At 38.2% G+C, this 16644-nt stretch overlaps 2 protein-coding genes across 4 annotated transcripts in view; one reads left to right on the top strand and one right to left on the bottom strand.

Moving 5' to 3' along the window:
* Positions 1-16644, bottom strand: part of LOC136849216 (tigger transposable element-derived protein 1-like) — a 121886-nt gene that overhangs the window by 686 nt on the left and 104556 nt on the right. For all 3 annotated transcript variants that reach the window (XM_067122414.1, XM_067122415.1, XM_067122416.1), the window contains one exon: positions 12546-12855. In XM_067122414.1, the coding sequence (XP_066978515.1) occupies positions 12564-12855 (292 nt within the window). In that variant the 3' untranslated portion in view covers positions 12546-12563. The remainder of the gene's footprint in view (positions 1-12545; positions 12856-16644) is intronic.
* LOC136849217 (uncharacterized) overlaps positions 1-16644 on the top strand; it is a 172310-nt gene that overhangs the window by 51327 nt on the left and 104339 nt on the right. The gene's annotated exons all lie outside the window — the stretch shown is intronic.

The raw sequence follows: 16644 nt of genomic DNA, 5'->3' as shown, positions 1-16644 counted from the left end.
GCATAATTCAGTTAATTATTTCATTAAAGTAGTTCAATGGTAATATTTAAGACAGGTAGCCCAGTGCTGCTATCCCCTTTACCTTCCCCACCGGCCCCTACGTGTATTTGTAACATGATCACATAAAAAAAAAATCAAACCAAACGATGATTCTGACAACAAATAAGAACAAATACAAGTAAATAAACAAATGATCAGGAGTGAGTACACACGCACTGAAGCGCTTAGCGACTCATCTCGGCTAAACCTGAACTTTCCTTTCCTGGCCTACAATTCTACCAACTTGTGAATCACTTCATCAGAATCAGTATCTTCCGCATTATTTGATAAATATCGGAGAGTCCTGGCTGTCCCATGTTATATCACAAATAGATCTTTGAGAGTTTCAGCCTTGAAAGTTTCCTCTCACATGAAGCCAAAGACATCAGTCGTCAGACGTAATTTTAAGCTCGATGGAAGGGTTGGAAGAGATTCTTCGAAGTCCCATTCAGCTAAGAATGCTGAAACTTCTCCTTGGCTTCTCCCATTTCAATATAAAGAATGAAGTACAGTATGAAAAATAAAGTCTCGACATCGTCGATAGTGCATGACAGTAAAAAACTAAATGTGTTAAAAAAAATAGCTGTGTATATTTTAACATAATCTAAAAGCAACATATGGAGAAGGTTAATACCCCACTAAGAATGAACATTGCCCAGGTAGTCGCTGATTGGTTGGGAATGTGGTCGTGGTTGTGTAGGGTTTGGATAAAATGTTCGAGATCTGCTGCCCTTAGACTCCTAAGCTCTTGACGTGTGCAGGGTACAGAGACATAGGATGGAAGAACAGGAGTGCATGATGGATTAGTGATGAAAGGTGTTTGACAGGTGGGAATTGGTGGAATTGGTTTCCTGACATACAAATGAAAGAGAGATCAATGGAAAACTTTATTGACGCATGAATGGTCTTGATAAAAGTGGTCTTTTAGAAGAAAAAGCAGTTCTAAAGTCAGCTGACAAGGGCTGATAGACTACAAAGGCAAGTGAGATAACGGAGATGGCTGGGGAACTTTAAAAACAGCAACAAAAAGTTCAAGTGTAGCTAATCAACATGAGTCAATAAGATGTTTAACATGATAACGCATAATGACTTGCAATTGTATGTGGTCTCTCAGTAGCCTGTTCAACATGTCCTTGAATAGAGAAATGAGGGGCCTTATGAAAAGAACAGATGTACAGTTTTTCTAAATAGAAATTTGTTAATAAAATCAAGAAGGGCTTACCTTTGCAGGTGATGCACAGTGACTTGCGTTAACAGCAGTCATAATACACGAATGTGAGGACTAGTAAGACTTGGAAAATGTTTATAAGTGAGCTGTAAGTCGACATCAGTACTAGTGAGGCGACTGAAAAATGCCCTAGAGCCTTATACTGAAATGTTAGTGACTGATAACTGGTTTAATGAGCCACTGTTTGTTCCCCTGAGCAGCCTGCACTAGCACAAGAATGGCTTGATCGGTGATACAAGTACAGGCTGGCTCAACAAGGTGCACACAATGCTATAAGTGGCTGGCTTGTATAAGTGTTAAGGAATATGTATTACAGAAAATACCAGTTACATTTACAAATAAGGATAAATATAACAGAGTTGACTGGTTCATAGGCCAATGTTTCAGAGTTGATAAAAAGTTTGACTGTTTTCTAATGAAAGAAAGAACTTGAAAATCAAGGCTAGCCATTGGCTTCCAATTACTCTCATAATTGCTGTATTAGAATTATTAGAAGCCATTAAAAGGAAACGTCGAGGGTCAGTGGTGATTGTGGAAGCCCAGAAGTGGTAGATTTGTATAGATATACTGGAGTAATTGGTAAGCTTTTGTTAGAATGTGGGAGAGCTGTAATCAGGGAGATGAAGCAAATAAACCAAAAGGAGCATTGCGAAAGTTGTGAAATAAAAATTGTCCAAGAAGACCAAAGTTATAATGTATGAAAAGGTTTCCAAGCAATGCCTTTTTAGTGGAAATAAAGGTTTTGCTAACTTGAGATATTTCCAAGCAGTGCCTCTTTAGTGAAAGTAAAGGTTGGCTGATAGCAGATTTCCAAGCAATGCTTCCTTAATGGAAATAAAAGTGGCTGATGAATTTAAGACATTTCCAAGCAATGCCTACTTAGTAGAAGCAAAGGGTGGCTGACGAATTTCACTGTGAATGGAGTCTGAAATATGGATAGAAAACAAGGGGAGTACAGATACAGGGATGATAAATAGTAAAAAATATTAGCATGAGTGAATAGATGGACCAGAATTTACGGAGACAACAGTCACCACCATAATTAAATCAAGAAAGAAGCCCTGTAAAAATTATAAATAATAAATAAAAACATGCATAAAAATGCAGCTTTAAGCTTCCTCTCACATCTATGCTCTCTGGAAACTGAAACATTTCACTCCGATTATTATCATCTTGTAACTAGACTTTTGGTGTCTCTTGAATCTGGTTGCATGCTGTTATGCGTAATATGAATGGAATATGAAATTTAGGCCAAGAGCTGAGATCTATGAAGTCCTTCAGCTCTGAAAGGGAAATTGAGAGGAAAAGGGTAGGTGTAACAGGAGGAAAACCTCGCAGTAACACTATGGAACAGTAATTGTTTGAAGGTGTCAAGTAAGATGGGAGAAAGAGAATATGAACGGAGATACAGTAAACGGAATGAAAGGGGCTGCAAAGAACCCAAGTAATGCCTTCAGTATGTTGGTATATGATCCTGAACTTCTCATGATTAACGTTACTTCAGTATGAACTTTCGATCGGCTGGTCTGCTCTCAACAAATTTTGATTAGAACATACCAGATGATGTCCTTACCTTGCAACCATAATAACAAGTTACGTTAATTTAGTTATTACAGCAAAATCATCTTACAGCTTATTATGAGAGGCATTTTTTTTTTGTCTGAACTCATGTGTCCTGAAGAAATTTTGAAAAATGTCGGAGTGTCCATAATATATACTTGAAGTTGAACCGTTCCAAACTTTCCCAAATATGTAACCTACTGAATTATCAAAGAGAGAGAGAGAGAGAGAGAGAGAGAGAGAGAGAGAGAGAGAGAGAGAGAGAGAGAGAGAATATCTCACGTTCAGCGTGCACCTAGCGGTAACAGAAAACTGAAGTAGAAGTGCTCTTAGGGACGTTCCCTGTATTATTATTATTTTAATTATATATTATTTTACAACATAACCAGACATTCATTTAGAGCGCTTAAAAAGCCGTTAACATTTGAAAGTTTTACGGTGAGAATTATCTTTAGTAAGGAAAAAAAAAAAAGAGAAAGTAACAAATGGATAACGAGCGATGAATCAGAACGTGCGTGCATATGTTCACGGATGCAGCCAGGAAGACCGATCCACAATTCTGTGCTGATAGAAATGAACGAATCTGGTACCGGTAGCGCGACAACGTGGCACCTCAACAGGATGTTGATGCTGGTGCTCGGAAAAGCGAGTACCGCGGAGTAAGAAGGCTTTGGGTGGGGTCTCTCTCTGAAAGTGCTGATGGAGGTTTGCCCGTTGGAATAGGTTATGTAAGATGGCCAAACAGAATGCTTGTCGGCGGTGTCTAAATCATTATCGCAATATTGATGAAAAAGATATGAACCACAGCTTCAAGCAATGTAGTCAGCAAGCTAACGATGACGATGTAAAATGAATTAAGACTATTCTTCACTCTAGTACGAGTACTTGTGCATCCCCAACTCTCGTAACTTGAGCCACGAGTAAATTTCGTTTGTTCTTGTTTATTGGATAAACTGCTCATTGAGCCTCACTACATGACTTTATTATCTAAGTACATCCGGGGAAGCGTCCATTATCCATGATTGGCAAGACATGGCAACCCTGCAGTAGGTGACAGTTTTTCATAACACCAAAGTTATACATTGTCATGTTCCTTTTAGAAACATGATTTGTAACTTTGCGGAACCGGTGTTCTTGAAACTAAAAGTATACCTCTACCGCTGTATTTCTGGTAAGCAACGTATTCCCATGCTTCTTGAGCCGGTTAATGAAAACTTTACGGCAGTTGTTGATACACTTTGCTTCTTTCACAACATGTTTATGACTCTTTAATCGCGAACTTCATGTTTTATTCTGGGTTAGGCTAATAATATTCTCTTGCACATGTGGCTAGTAGGCTAACAGTTGTCGTTAGTTCTTGGAAGATAAAGCAGCAGTAAACAGTTCACATACTTCGTCAACCTCGTGGTTGGTAGCCCTGGTTAGATCTCTCAAGTCAGTAGAAGCGTGTTTGTGCGGTTCGTCGAAAGCTGTTTAGTATTTAATTTGTAACACAAACAAAGTAATACACACATACACAAAGCACACACATTATATTACATATTGTATATATATATATATATATATATATATATATATATATATATATATATATACATGTAATATATATACATATATATACGTATGTGTTGTGTCGTGTCGTGTCGTTTATCTGTCATAAGAATACCTGTGTACGTTTACTTCTTTCAGATTACACAGCTTATTTTTATAGCCCAGTATGCACATGGCAGTATGTAGCGGGTTCATTGAAGGTCGATTTAAATCAAGTTTCACGGCATCCCTTTGTTGCTACAATTTTGAAAAAAAGCATAACAGGTTCCCTTTACTTTGAGTATGAGTCGAAGGCAGTGGAAGTTATCAGCCTAATTTTAGTTGTAACCAAAATAATGGAAAAGACTACGGTGCCACCACAGTAAGAGATAGAAAAGCGCGTTCTCGATAAAGTAAATTGGAGGGAAGGAAAGGGAGCGAGGCTAGGCATGAGAAGGGCAGGACGACGCCGACAATCGATGCACTGGGTTTTGCGCTCTATGTTGCCGGCAGACAAGGCCGCGAGTTGCCTACGCCGTCATAGATGCCGGCGAAGCTTTTAGGGAGAAGACGAATGTTTTATGAACAACTTTCGATCGGCTGACAAGTATTATGTATTTATACGGATATATACATGAAAAGAAAATTGCGTCTTTAAAACTTGTAATAAGGTTTACCATCGCTTTATCAAATCAACCGTGTGGCTTGCAAAGGACTTCGGTGTTTGTAGCCGTACCACAAGGTCTGAGGGAGACATGGAGCTCCTAGTGTCGTCACTCTTATGGCATGTATCGGTAGGGGTGGAAATGATGTAACTGCAAGGCCCTGGGTTTTACCCTGTAAATTTTAAGTTCATTTCTTAACTACATATCTGTTTGAACTTACATACAGCGCTCTTGAAACTAGCAAAGAAAACTTGTCAATTCACTGACACTATACAGTAAATACTGACAATTGGATTAATGTAAGAAAACAGGTTACTTCGTGGAGTCTATATATTGACCCGTCGAAATAATGTTTTCTTTCCACAGAACATACATCATGCACATTTTGATGTGAAATGGTCTTACTGGCTATGATTTTCGTATGCATATAACTGCGCATGCGTGAAAATTACGCCATCGAAAAGAAAGTAGGAAAATAAGGTGTATATTTTAGCTTTTGTCCAACGCATTTTCCTCATTTCGAATTGTGGCGGTTGGTGGTTTTTAGCAGACTACGCTGTGAAAGCTGGCTGCCCCTTGTGGTCTGGGAACATTGAGACTAAAATACGCTCAACACTTGTCGACGAAGCCGAGTGTCTAGCTCTCACTGCTGGTTCCACTAAGGTCGAGAATTCAGTGCTACTTCATTGACGTCACTTTGATATTGATTTACTCTTCTTAATTTCCTTAAGCCGAATGTAGACTTCATTATTTTTGGTAACGTTTACTTAGATACGTTGAAAGTTCACCTTATGAACCATAATTCTATATACGGAAACTGCAATGGCTGTGAAAATCAATGTTTACCGAATCTAACCTTAACTGTGCCTTTGATAAGGACGATTTGTGCGTGCTACGAATGCGCATATGCCCGTTTTTGTTCTCGCACACAGGGGAGAGCAACTAATTTAATCCCTAAGTATCTGCGAAATACAGTTCAATATATTATTTATAGAGACTGACTGTTGTATGGTAACCTTTATTCACTTAACCTGAGAGGATACATTCGCTTTTACTGCAAAGCAAGTACGAGTGGCAGACATAACACCCCGTAATCATGCAGCACCTTGTGAATATGCTGAGAATTTTAAGGACAAAATCATCATCCCACGAAGTTGGTGTATCGATGAATCATTATCTTCCATGAATGATTTACGAGCACAAAAAGTAAGATGATAAACAAAAGGCAGTAAAGACGACACTGCTTTGTTTAGGGTTAGGAGCTTGTGAAACGATTTTTCTTTCCGTTCTCAGACAACGACAACTGAGACTTAATTCGTAATGTTCTTTACAAACTTGACTTAGTTCATAACTCAAGACTTGGTTAGCGAACGAGTGAAGTGATGTGATAATTAATTTGAACGATGAAAAGCATGGATATTAAAAAACGAAAAATGTTACACACCAGTAATTTATCTGTTTGTAATACTTTAGTCAACTTGTATAGTTAAATTGGTTTTGTTTTTAGTTTTAGTACAATATATGTGTAATTGAAATTCATTTAGTTTGTATAAGATATTGTACAAAATCTACTGTATTTAATTTTGTAATTTGGACCAAATACTCTTTTGTAAAATTCATATTATTTTGTATTGTGGTCAATAAAAATATCTATCTATCTATCTATCTATCTATCTATCTATCTATGATTAGCCTCGTGTGTGTGTCAGCGTGGATGTTGAACCATCACGTTGCAACTTGTTCTCAGCGCAGCGTCTGGTGTGTAGGGACGCACTGGATGAGAATTTTACATGAAACATTATGTATGGGGTAACAGGGGCGCTCAACAACATCCCTTCCTGTTCGTTACGTTTTGCGACAATGATTTAGAATATCTGTGCTTCTGAGTCATCTCAGGCACCTGGTTGTTATGCCATGTGCCGGGTGGTGATTCATATAACTAATATTCCCAAACCCTGGGCCGTGCTATAACGTCTGCAACATGACTTTCCATAACCTTGAGTTGATTGACCTTGTATGGGGGATACATTCGAGCACACATTCCTGCACATACACATATATTATATATATGTGTGTATGTATATACAGTATATATATGTATATATATAATGTATGTATATACGCACACTGAACATCACTTCCATTTTACACATTCATGCTACTTGGACACTTGTTTTTTTTTTAAGTTCCCATGCCTTCCTCCCAAAAGCCCTGAATCACACTCATTTGACTAATTTATGGTAAATCAATTACTTCCACATGATTGAACCATCTTAAAACACTCTGATCCATCCTTTTAACTTCACTAACCCTTTTACTACTACTGTGTACATATCTATTGATTTCCCACCCCTTTGGTTCTTCTTACACGACATACAGTATACTAGGCAGAGTTCATCTCAGTGCCTTAAATCTTTTATTTTTCTTTTTCATCAAGTATCCACACTTCATCATTTCTATAAAAGGGAGATGTCTCAACACTCCCCATGCTCACACATCCTGTTGTCTTTCATACAGTAACTGTTCTGTGGCCATGTACTTCAACTTCATATTCTTACACTTGCTCACAATAACTCAACCTTCCCTTTTGGAAAACACTTGCAAATTCTTCACCTTATTTCTGCAGTTTCTCCCTGCTGTCCTTGCATCAGTATCAAACACAAGCCATTCCATATTTCGTCCCCAACGCACTTTCTTATCCCACAGTTTTGCGCAACGTCTTAATTTCCTTTTTCACATTTCTTGCATCACTTCATTATTTTTTCAGACTAACTGTTACCATTGTCCAATATTCAAATGCATGATTCGCTTTCATAGTAATAACGTTTAACAGCTTTCAGAACTCGAGCTGTATACCATACATCAAAACCTCCACATCACTTCTTGATTAACCCTGTCATGATCTTTTTGTATTTTGGTTTGAGCTGGTCCGCAGAAATGAAAAAAGTAAGAACAGCATGTTTTTTTTTTCTCAAACATTAACCGTATTTTACAAGTATATATAAAGTATAAACAAATGGGGAATGTGGTGAGTAACGGACAAAAATTGTAATTTGGTTATAAGGGATACTTAAGGGATGATTTTTGGGGCATGCAGAGGCCTAACTTCTGGTAACAGAGGTGGTATTTATTCTTATTATTGTACAAAGAGACTGAATCTCAGTGGCATGATTTGCTGCAAGTCAAGTCGAAGATGCAACAATTGCTGGGTGCTTTAAGATTAACTTCTTCCTTGATGAAGATGTTGCAGCTCTGAAATGGGCAAGAATCCCACTAAGCTCGAATAAATTAGATTTGGTCATCCACTGATAAATTTCTTTGGAGGAAGGGGATCCTTGGGGGCAGACCTTGATACTTAGACCTTGTTAACATGGAAAGTATCGGATTCCTGAATCAATACATTGAATGGAATTTTTATATAGCCTCTGACCTGCATTGTTTACCTGGTGGACATAAAATGGGAGGTTATGCCTCCCCTTAACGATTAATAATGGCTTGAAGAATGTTGCTCACTTCAACAGGTGCAAGGATTCTGTAGACAGTGCACTAGACCAGCTCTCCTCCAGCAAACAAAGACTAAGAAATCACAGGTGAAGGCAGACTGGAAGCTGGACTAAGAGGTCAGGAGTATCTGATGAACACTTGCATTTGGAGAAAATTGATAAAAGACAAATACTCAGTGTTGTTAAGGTGAGATACAAGTGGGTAATTAGTGTGATACGAATAAAAGATGGGAATATGCAAAAGGAGACATCAAAATGGGCTAGACATGGTAAATTATTTCCTGTTCTGGAACAACCATTTCCCTTTTGGTTTTGCTAGTTGAGCCCCTTCGAACTTTTCTTCTGATATCAGTTTATGATGTGTTCAAGATGCACGTCTACACACCGAGTTAAATTACTCTTCCATCTTTTTCGCTGAAAAATTTCCATCCATGAAGACTGATGGCTCGTCCTTTCGAAGCGTCCTTATATCTTCTATATATACGAAGACCTATGACAATTAGTTGATCTTGTTGCATACAACAAGAAATGGCAAAGCAGTCTTGATAACACAAAGGTGAAGTGAACAATCAGCCACTCACAAATTGGGGTTGACAAGCCTCTGAGATTAGCACTATCTTCACAAAGTGATCCTGGAAGGCAAAAACTTCTGACACCAAACATCTTTTAGATCTGAAGGAATTGGTCTTCAGTCAAATTTGATTGCATATATTTTGAGCCCTTTTCTTTATGCTTGTGAACATTTCGGTATATTTTGAAACCTCTGTGCATATTTTTCTTTTTTTACACCAACGTTTCAGAAAAAATTAACTCCCATTGCACTCTTCCTGTGGATTGATAAGCAGTGGATTAATAAGCACTGGCAAGCCCTTCAGTGATGTACTGTAGTAAGTTTCATTCAGTAAAATATTTTTCCTTATCCTATGGACTGCCGAGATAGCTTCTGCACTACTTCTCTCAGTGTATTAATCCATTGTTCTCATGAAAACCTTGTTTAAAAGGCAATGACTTAAATACAGGAGCAAATTGCTAGACTATAGAATTATTCACAGTGATTTCATAGGCTATTTAATATACCCCCTTCATTATAGATAAGTCTGTTCCAGCTGATCTAAAACTTCTTGAAGGATTTTCAGGGTAGTGTAAAAAGTGGCATGCTTTGTCACTGGTTGAGACAAAAAATGGCAGAAATCGTAGTCTTTTGGCTTGTGCTCTGCTCTCAAACCAGTGAGTTAAATGCATTCTGTGAAGGCAATATCTGACCCAGATATCCTCGTCCAACTCAGACAACCTAAGTCAGGTTGCCACCCTATCATGTCTGAGCAATCATATGAGACGATTCTCTCATTCTATCACACTTAACGCACATTCTCCAAGAAAAATAACAAACAAATTTTGCTAATGGCAAAAAATAGCATAGGAGGAAATATACATGATAAAGACAGTAGGCTTATGCAATACTTATATTAAAAATCTCCAATTCTAAACCACTTATGATACTGAGGTCAACTAGCGTATTGAGTAAACTCTCTCCCCCTTTCAAGTAATATTGTACTGGATGCATTTGTATGGTAGACTTTCTATTAGGAGCACTGCTCAAGAGCTTTCAGTTATTTTTTTAATTTTCAAAATTTCTCCAGAAGATGAAGAAGAAAAAGGGGACAAATCTAAAGCTGAAATTTGTTTTCACTGGCCCCTTTTGTGCTTAATTCTAACCTCCACATAACAGTACATTAGAACATTTCATCTTCTTGAGGAAATATATATACATTTATGGTGTCAATTTCATCTATTTAGCAATGTAGAAATGAACCCTAAAAAGCCAATCAGTGATAATCATTTTACTAGTAGGGCTCCATAAAAATGCCCTTTTCCTTAAATACAGATGACAAGAACCAAGTTCAGCTCATACGTACATATTGCGCCTGTTTAAATCAGAGGTATTTTACCTGTCTTAAATTGGCCTGTTGGCACTCTGATTCATAAGCTTATGTTTAACTCTTTTTTGAACGCTTGAAAGCTGCTGGGTCCATTAGCCAGCTCTAATAGCTACAAATATAATTAAGTGCCCCTGAGCTGAAGTAAAGTTTTACCCTGTGTAATAACTTGGGGTCAGTTCACTGCAGAGGAGACTGCTGCCCTTCCTGACCAGTGTTTTAATCCAGGGAACAGTTTCTTTTCCCGTTCACTGCCGAAATTCATTCAAGGTTTTCAATGGAAAACATTTCCAGAAATTAAGACTTGGAAAAGTAAAAGTCCGCTTAAGCCATCCATTATTCCAAGGTCAGGGTTCCTCAAGGTGGTTTTCTGGATGTGGGCTGTAACAAGGTCTTCTAAACATTGTTGCCTAAATCCTCTTGTGGTTATAAGTTATGCAGCGCACATGTTGGAGAGCCTTGCAATAAATTACACATTACAAACAAGCTTGGCGACACCTTCATTAAAGCCCTCAGTTAAGAAGACTGATGGAGAGGGGCCCAAATAGTGGTTAACAGATTTGCAGATTTGTTTCTAAGTAAAACACTCATTTCCTCGGATGATTTAGTTTGATCCCCATAAAAGGTGATGATTATTTTTTTATGATCCCATCAGTTAGAAAAACTTGCTTGTGGTGTAATCAGGAGGCCAGATTTTCAGTAAGGGTCATTTGACATATAACGTTGGCCTTCTGTGATGGTGACCTACATCAGAACCTACTTAGTTCACATTTGTCGAGTACCTGATACAATGGGCTTCGCCGAGTGGTATTCCACAGCCCCTAGCTCCCTCCTTTCCTTTTTACTGTAGCTCCGCTCATATTCTCTTTCTTCCATCTTAATTTCCACCCTCTCAGAACAAGCTGCTTCATAGTGCAACTGCGAGGTTTACTTCCTGTTAAACCTTTGAAACCTTTTTACTCTTAATTTCCCTTTCATTGCTGAATGACCTCATAGGTTCCAACACTTGGCCTAAATTTTGTATTCCATTCCACTGTGTGTGTGGCAACATACCATTACATTTTATTTCTAGAGATTTTCTGACAGATTGATTTTTCCACCTTTCCCTGTTAATTACTGTGCCAATAAAACCAGAACACGAAATTTAATGCTGGGTTCAAAAATGCCAAACCTCACCTAAAAGCGCTGCGGTAGGCCTCTGCCAAAAGCTTCTTGGCTTAACTTACTGGTTCTCTCTCTTATATTCAAACAACCATTGGTCTCCGAGCTAAATGATAACTTCACCACTCTTGACAGCGCATTGTTAGTGCAAGAAGGAACTGAACAGTGCACATTGACCCTTTTTTTTTATACCTTGCACTTAACCATTATTTATCTGCAATAGTTAGACGCTCTTTTCTTCTCCTTCTCACTTTTCTCACTAGGGATATTGATACAATTATTTCCGTTCTATAGGCACTCTATTTTTAGCAAGACAGTTATATTTAAACACTTGCTTGTCTAGCGCATATTTAAACACTTGCTTATGTAACGCGCATGTAAAAACTAACGCACGCATGCACCCACCCACACCTACACACACACACACATATGTATATATGTGTGTGTGTTTATGTATGTATATTACATATATATAAATGTACCTTGGTATCTTTGTATAATATATTCTTTAGAACAGTGATAGGTAAAGCATATTGTTGTGACCAAGTATACTTGAGTTACGAAGATACCTCGTTAAATTGAATTTTATCTAAGAAGGACCTCACATCAGTTCACCCAGCTATGAATGGGTACCAGCAACTGCTGGGATCCACAAGAGAGTGTGGGGCTAGCTTCCTCATTCCCACACGAGAAAGTCAGATCAGACTCCATGAGGAAGAAGGTGCAGGGTGGAGAGGTAACTAATAAAATTTAATATAGGTAACTATATATATATATATATATATATATATATATATATATATATAACAATATATATAATGTGTGCGTGTTTATATTACATTTTAACATATTCTGATTCTTACATTTATCTGCCTTTTCCCTTGATTTTATGTGATCTACCAACATATTCTTGAAAAATTACCTTTTTTTCATAATACTGCTAAACTTTGAATGGCCGAAGTTCCTCCAGAGAAGTCATCTCTTCATCCTTTTTGATCTTCAAAGTCATGTTCTCTTCTTCATCTACAAAATCATCCAGGGCCTCCTCCTTAATATCTATTTCTGTTTTCAGCTCATCCCATTCTGCTTCTTCTTTTGACAGAGGACCTTCCCCACCCAGCTCATGTCCATCTTGAACAGCCTTTTCACACCCATCGTCTTGGCAGTTAGTTCTTTCCACTTTGATGTATTTAGCCGGGGGGTTTGTTTCTCCATCCCTTGCGGTGTCTTTGCTGAAGGAGAGAAAAAGATAACATTTACTTAAATTATATTCAAAAAGCTCAATAGGTATATGTAAAGTGAGCTCAATGGATCTATGGGCATCACCAGCTGAAGCTATCCACATGATCCCATAAAAATTGTGGTTAAAAGCTCAATAGCTCAATAGGTATATGTAAAGTGAGCTCAGTGGACCTATGGACATCACCAGCTGAAGATATCCACAAAATTCCATAAAAATTATGGTTAGCCCTTTAAAGTCCACCCTAGGTTCGATGGGAAATTTTAAAAAATCGTTTTAGTATGTTATTATATGGGTAAATACAAGACCTTTTCACTCTTGTGCATTTTTAAAAATTTTTCAAAATTAGTGAACTAATTACATGTAATGAAGTATCCCATATGGGTGCCTTGGGCAAGTTTAGGAGGACCATGCTCATCCCATATGGGATCTCTTTGACCATGACAGTAAACTTTTTCAAGTTCATACTAACTTTGATCTGCCCACAAATCATATGATTCTTATGGATTCATCACTTTTTTTAAATATTGTTCCAATTCACAGCACATATGGAACCTTTATTACCTTTGACTATATTGTATAACAGAAACACAGAGATGGTTTAACTATTTAATAAGTATAAAAAATACAGTATACCATACAGTACAATACTTGAAGAGAAAAACAGTTAAATAACTAAAACTACAACACTTACACTCCTCATACAGCCATCAGGTACATTAAGTAGAAAAATACTCACAGAAAATAAAAAAATACACACTTACTTACTTCCCAACCTTATGAAATGCAGCAAAACAATTCCTATTATCAGTGAGTCAGAGGGCCACCTTGCACTCCTCACACATCCAGTGGGACCTGTGGATGTGGCCCATGACAGAACAGAACTTGCAGGTCTGCCTCATACTGACATGCTTTGGCATGTGTAGGGACTCGATAGTTGGCAAAACTGCCCGTTGGCCCCGTTCAGGCAGAGGGAAAGCTCTGGTGCCAAGAGAATTCCTGGTGATTTTGATGGTCGATGTCCTGAAGCTTCTGAGCCAATTGGAGAGATCCAGACGAAAGTCCTTGAGGGGCTTTGGGTTAGCCTGCAAAGCCAAGCACTCCCTCTTATACAAAATCCAAGCGTTGCAGATGATCAAATCAAGGAGGTAAGCAAAGAGCCTCATGTAGTACCTCTTTGCTTTGAAGGGGGTCTTGTAGAGGTGGGTCAACATGTCACTCTTGCCAATGCCACCCATGGGGTTGTTGTACTTCTCGATGACAGATGGGCAAGGAATGGGAACCTTCTTGGCTGCCCTTTCGTACCACTCCACTGTACCCATGGGCTCAACACCAACATCAGTGGACAAGATTGTCACAACGCTGTTGTCCTTCCATCTTGCGACAATGATGCCATCAGAAGAGACCTAGTCCAGTGTGCCCCTTAGTGTCGACTTCTTGCCCATCTCCTTCACAGACTTCAGGGGAGGATGACCAACTCTGTTTTCCCCTGGCAGTGCCCACATACCGGCATCCATACTCCAATCTCAGAGCAGGAGTGAGGTGTCTCTTGAAGCTTGAACGCCTTACAGCCTTGGTGAAAGAGGCAAGCAGCTTGTGATTGGCTGGTTCGAAGAGCAGAGGAGTGCAGCTATGAGTTGCCAAAGCGTCAATTTCATACTTGCTCAAACCAGTCAGCTATGACTACCACAAAGTAGCTATTTTAAAGATCCCAGAGGGGATCTTTTGGTTGTTAAAGGGTTAAAAGCTCAATAGGTATATGTAAAGTGAGTTCAGTGGACCTATGGACATCACCAGCTGAAGCTGTCTACAAGATTCCATAAAAATTATGGTTAGAAACGAATCGCTGAAAATGTGACAACAATAAATACAAGTATGATTAGAACAATACTGGAGTGGTATGCTGGAAGGAGACGGATGGCAAATTTGTTAGGGTTAAAAACACTGAACTGGAGTGAGTGCATGAGGGTATATAAAATTTAGGGATGGAGTCACAGGGGCTGCAGGGAGTGTTTTGGAATATTTAAATATTAAGTGTAGGAATAACAAACATAAGCAGTAAGTGGTCAAAAGATGAGAAAATCCAATTAGTGAAGGAAAGAGGTAGATTGTCTTGAATGCAGTTGTAGGGCAACAGATAAGATCCTGTAGCAGCATACAAGAGGAAGAATTAGGAAGTCAAGGACAAAGGTAGATGTGTCGGAAATGTAGGGTAAATCTTATGAAAGGTAAGGAAGAGAGAAAACGAAATTAATGAGCAAAGGGGATCATAGAATAAAATAAGCAAAGGGAAAGATCCTCTGTGATGAGAATTCAAATGTGAGTGCACGGAGGAAAGATTTTTAAGCATTGTTGAATGTAGTGGCTAGGAGAGAGACAGATCTGAATGATGCAAAAATGGAAGAGGTTTGTGCAAAATTCAAGAATACTTATCAAAGTGACGGATGAAGATGTATGGAAGACAATTAAGAGGTTGGATAGTGGAAAAATAGAAGTACTGATAAGGTTAATTGTGAGTTTTTGAGTTACTGAAAAATGGTGGTGAAAGTATGATTGAGTAGCTGGCCAGGGGTTAAGTTAAGTATACCTTAGTTTCACCAGACCACTGAGCTGATTAACAGCTCTCCTAGGGCTGGCCCGAAGGATTAGACTTATTTTACGTGGCTAGGAACCAATTGGTTACCTAGCAATGGGACCTACAGCTTATTGTGGAATCCGAACCACATTATACCGAGAAATGAATTTCCATCACCAGAAATAAATTCCTCTAATTCTTCATTAGCTGGCCGGAGACTCAAATGCGGGCCCAGCAGAGTGCTACCGAGAACTATACCGACCCGTCCAATGAGGAACTACTGGTGGTATGGTATGTCTGGATGAGGGAAAGGATGAGATGAACCGTTGCTTTTCTGTATAAGAGTAAGGGTGACAGAGTGTTATAGGGCCATATATTGCTTAAATACATAAATCACGAGAATCAGAGTGGAAGTCCATAAATACTAAGCCTATTATGACTTTATTTCACTAGTACATTTCATTTTCAGTTAGTTGTTAGTGGAAAAATTAGACTTATGCCCAGACTTTTATGGTATTGAATCTAATTTTTCTAGAGCGTTTTATTAAAAAATTTCTGAGCTTCGCAATCAAAGCAATAGGTGTTCTTAGAACAGCAGACGCTTAGACAAACTTAATGTGTTTTCAGATTTTATTCCAACCTTCAGATTAATAAACAATAAACACTATTTTTGCTTAAGCTAAGTCATTTATACTCCCAAATTATTTACGTAAATAAAAGAATATTTTCTATACATCTGATTTTTTCACAATAAATTTCATCCTCTAGCATTTTCATTCTTTCAAAACAGGTTTTTATCTTATTTGAATATCATCTCAGAACCTGGTACATCTTTACATCCAGTCCATACATGACCGTTGTTTCCGATTTTCAGAGACAGTATCCCAGTACAGAGTGGTGCAGTACCAGAGCCTAGTTTATGGCCATTTAGATAAAATCTGCTATGGTTCAGGAGAGGCTCTTGTTGTTCTTTAAAGATGTCAAAGTAGGGAACTAAAGAAAATTCCAAAACAATGAAGAAATTTTTGCAGATAATACATATCCTGTAGGTTTTTATGATTTTTTTTAACTCTGTCATTTTTTATCGCAGATCCCACAAGGATTCCTAAAACAAATTAATAATTCAATTTTAATATTTTCTGAGAAATGAGATTATACCACTTGCGTGGTAGGTGTGGACAGGAGCGACAGTTTTGAGAATTTCTC

This window comes from Macrobrachium rosenbergii, chromosome 20 (genome assembly GCF_040412425.1).
Source record: "Macrobrachium rosenbergii isolate ZJJX-2024 chromosome 20, ASM4041242v1, whole genome shotgun sequence".
NCBI classification, from domain to species: domain Eukaryota; kingdom Metazoa; phylum Arthropoda; class Malacostraca; order Decapoda; family Palaemonidae; genus Macrobrachium; species Macrobrachium rosenbergii.
Note: the sequence above shows the minus strand (reverse complement) of the source record. Positions and strands in the feature narration are given on the sequence as shown.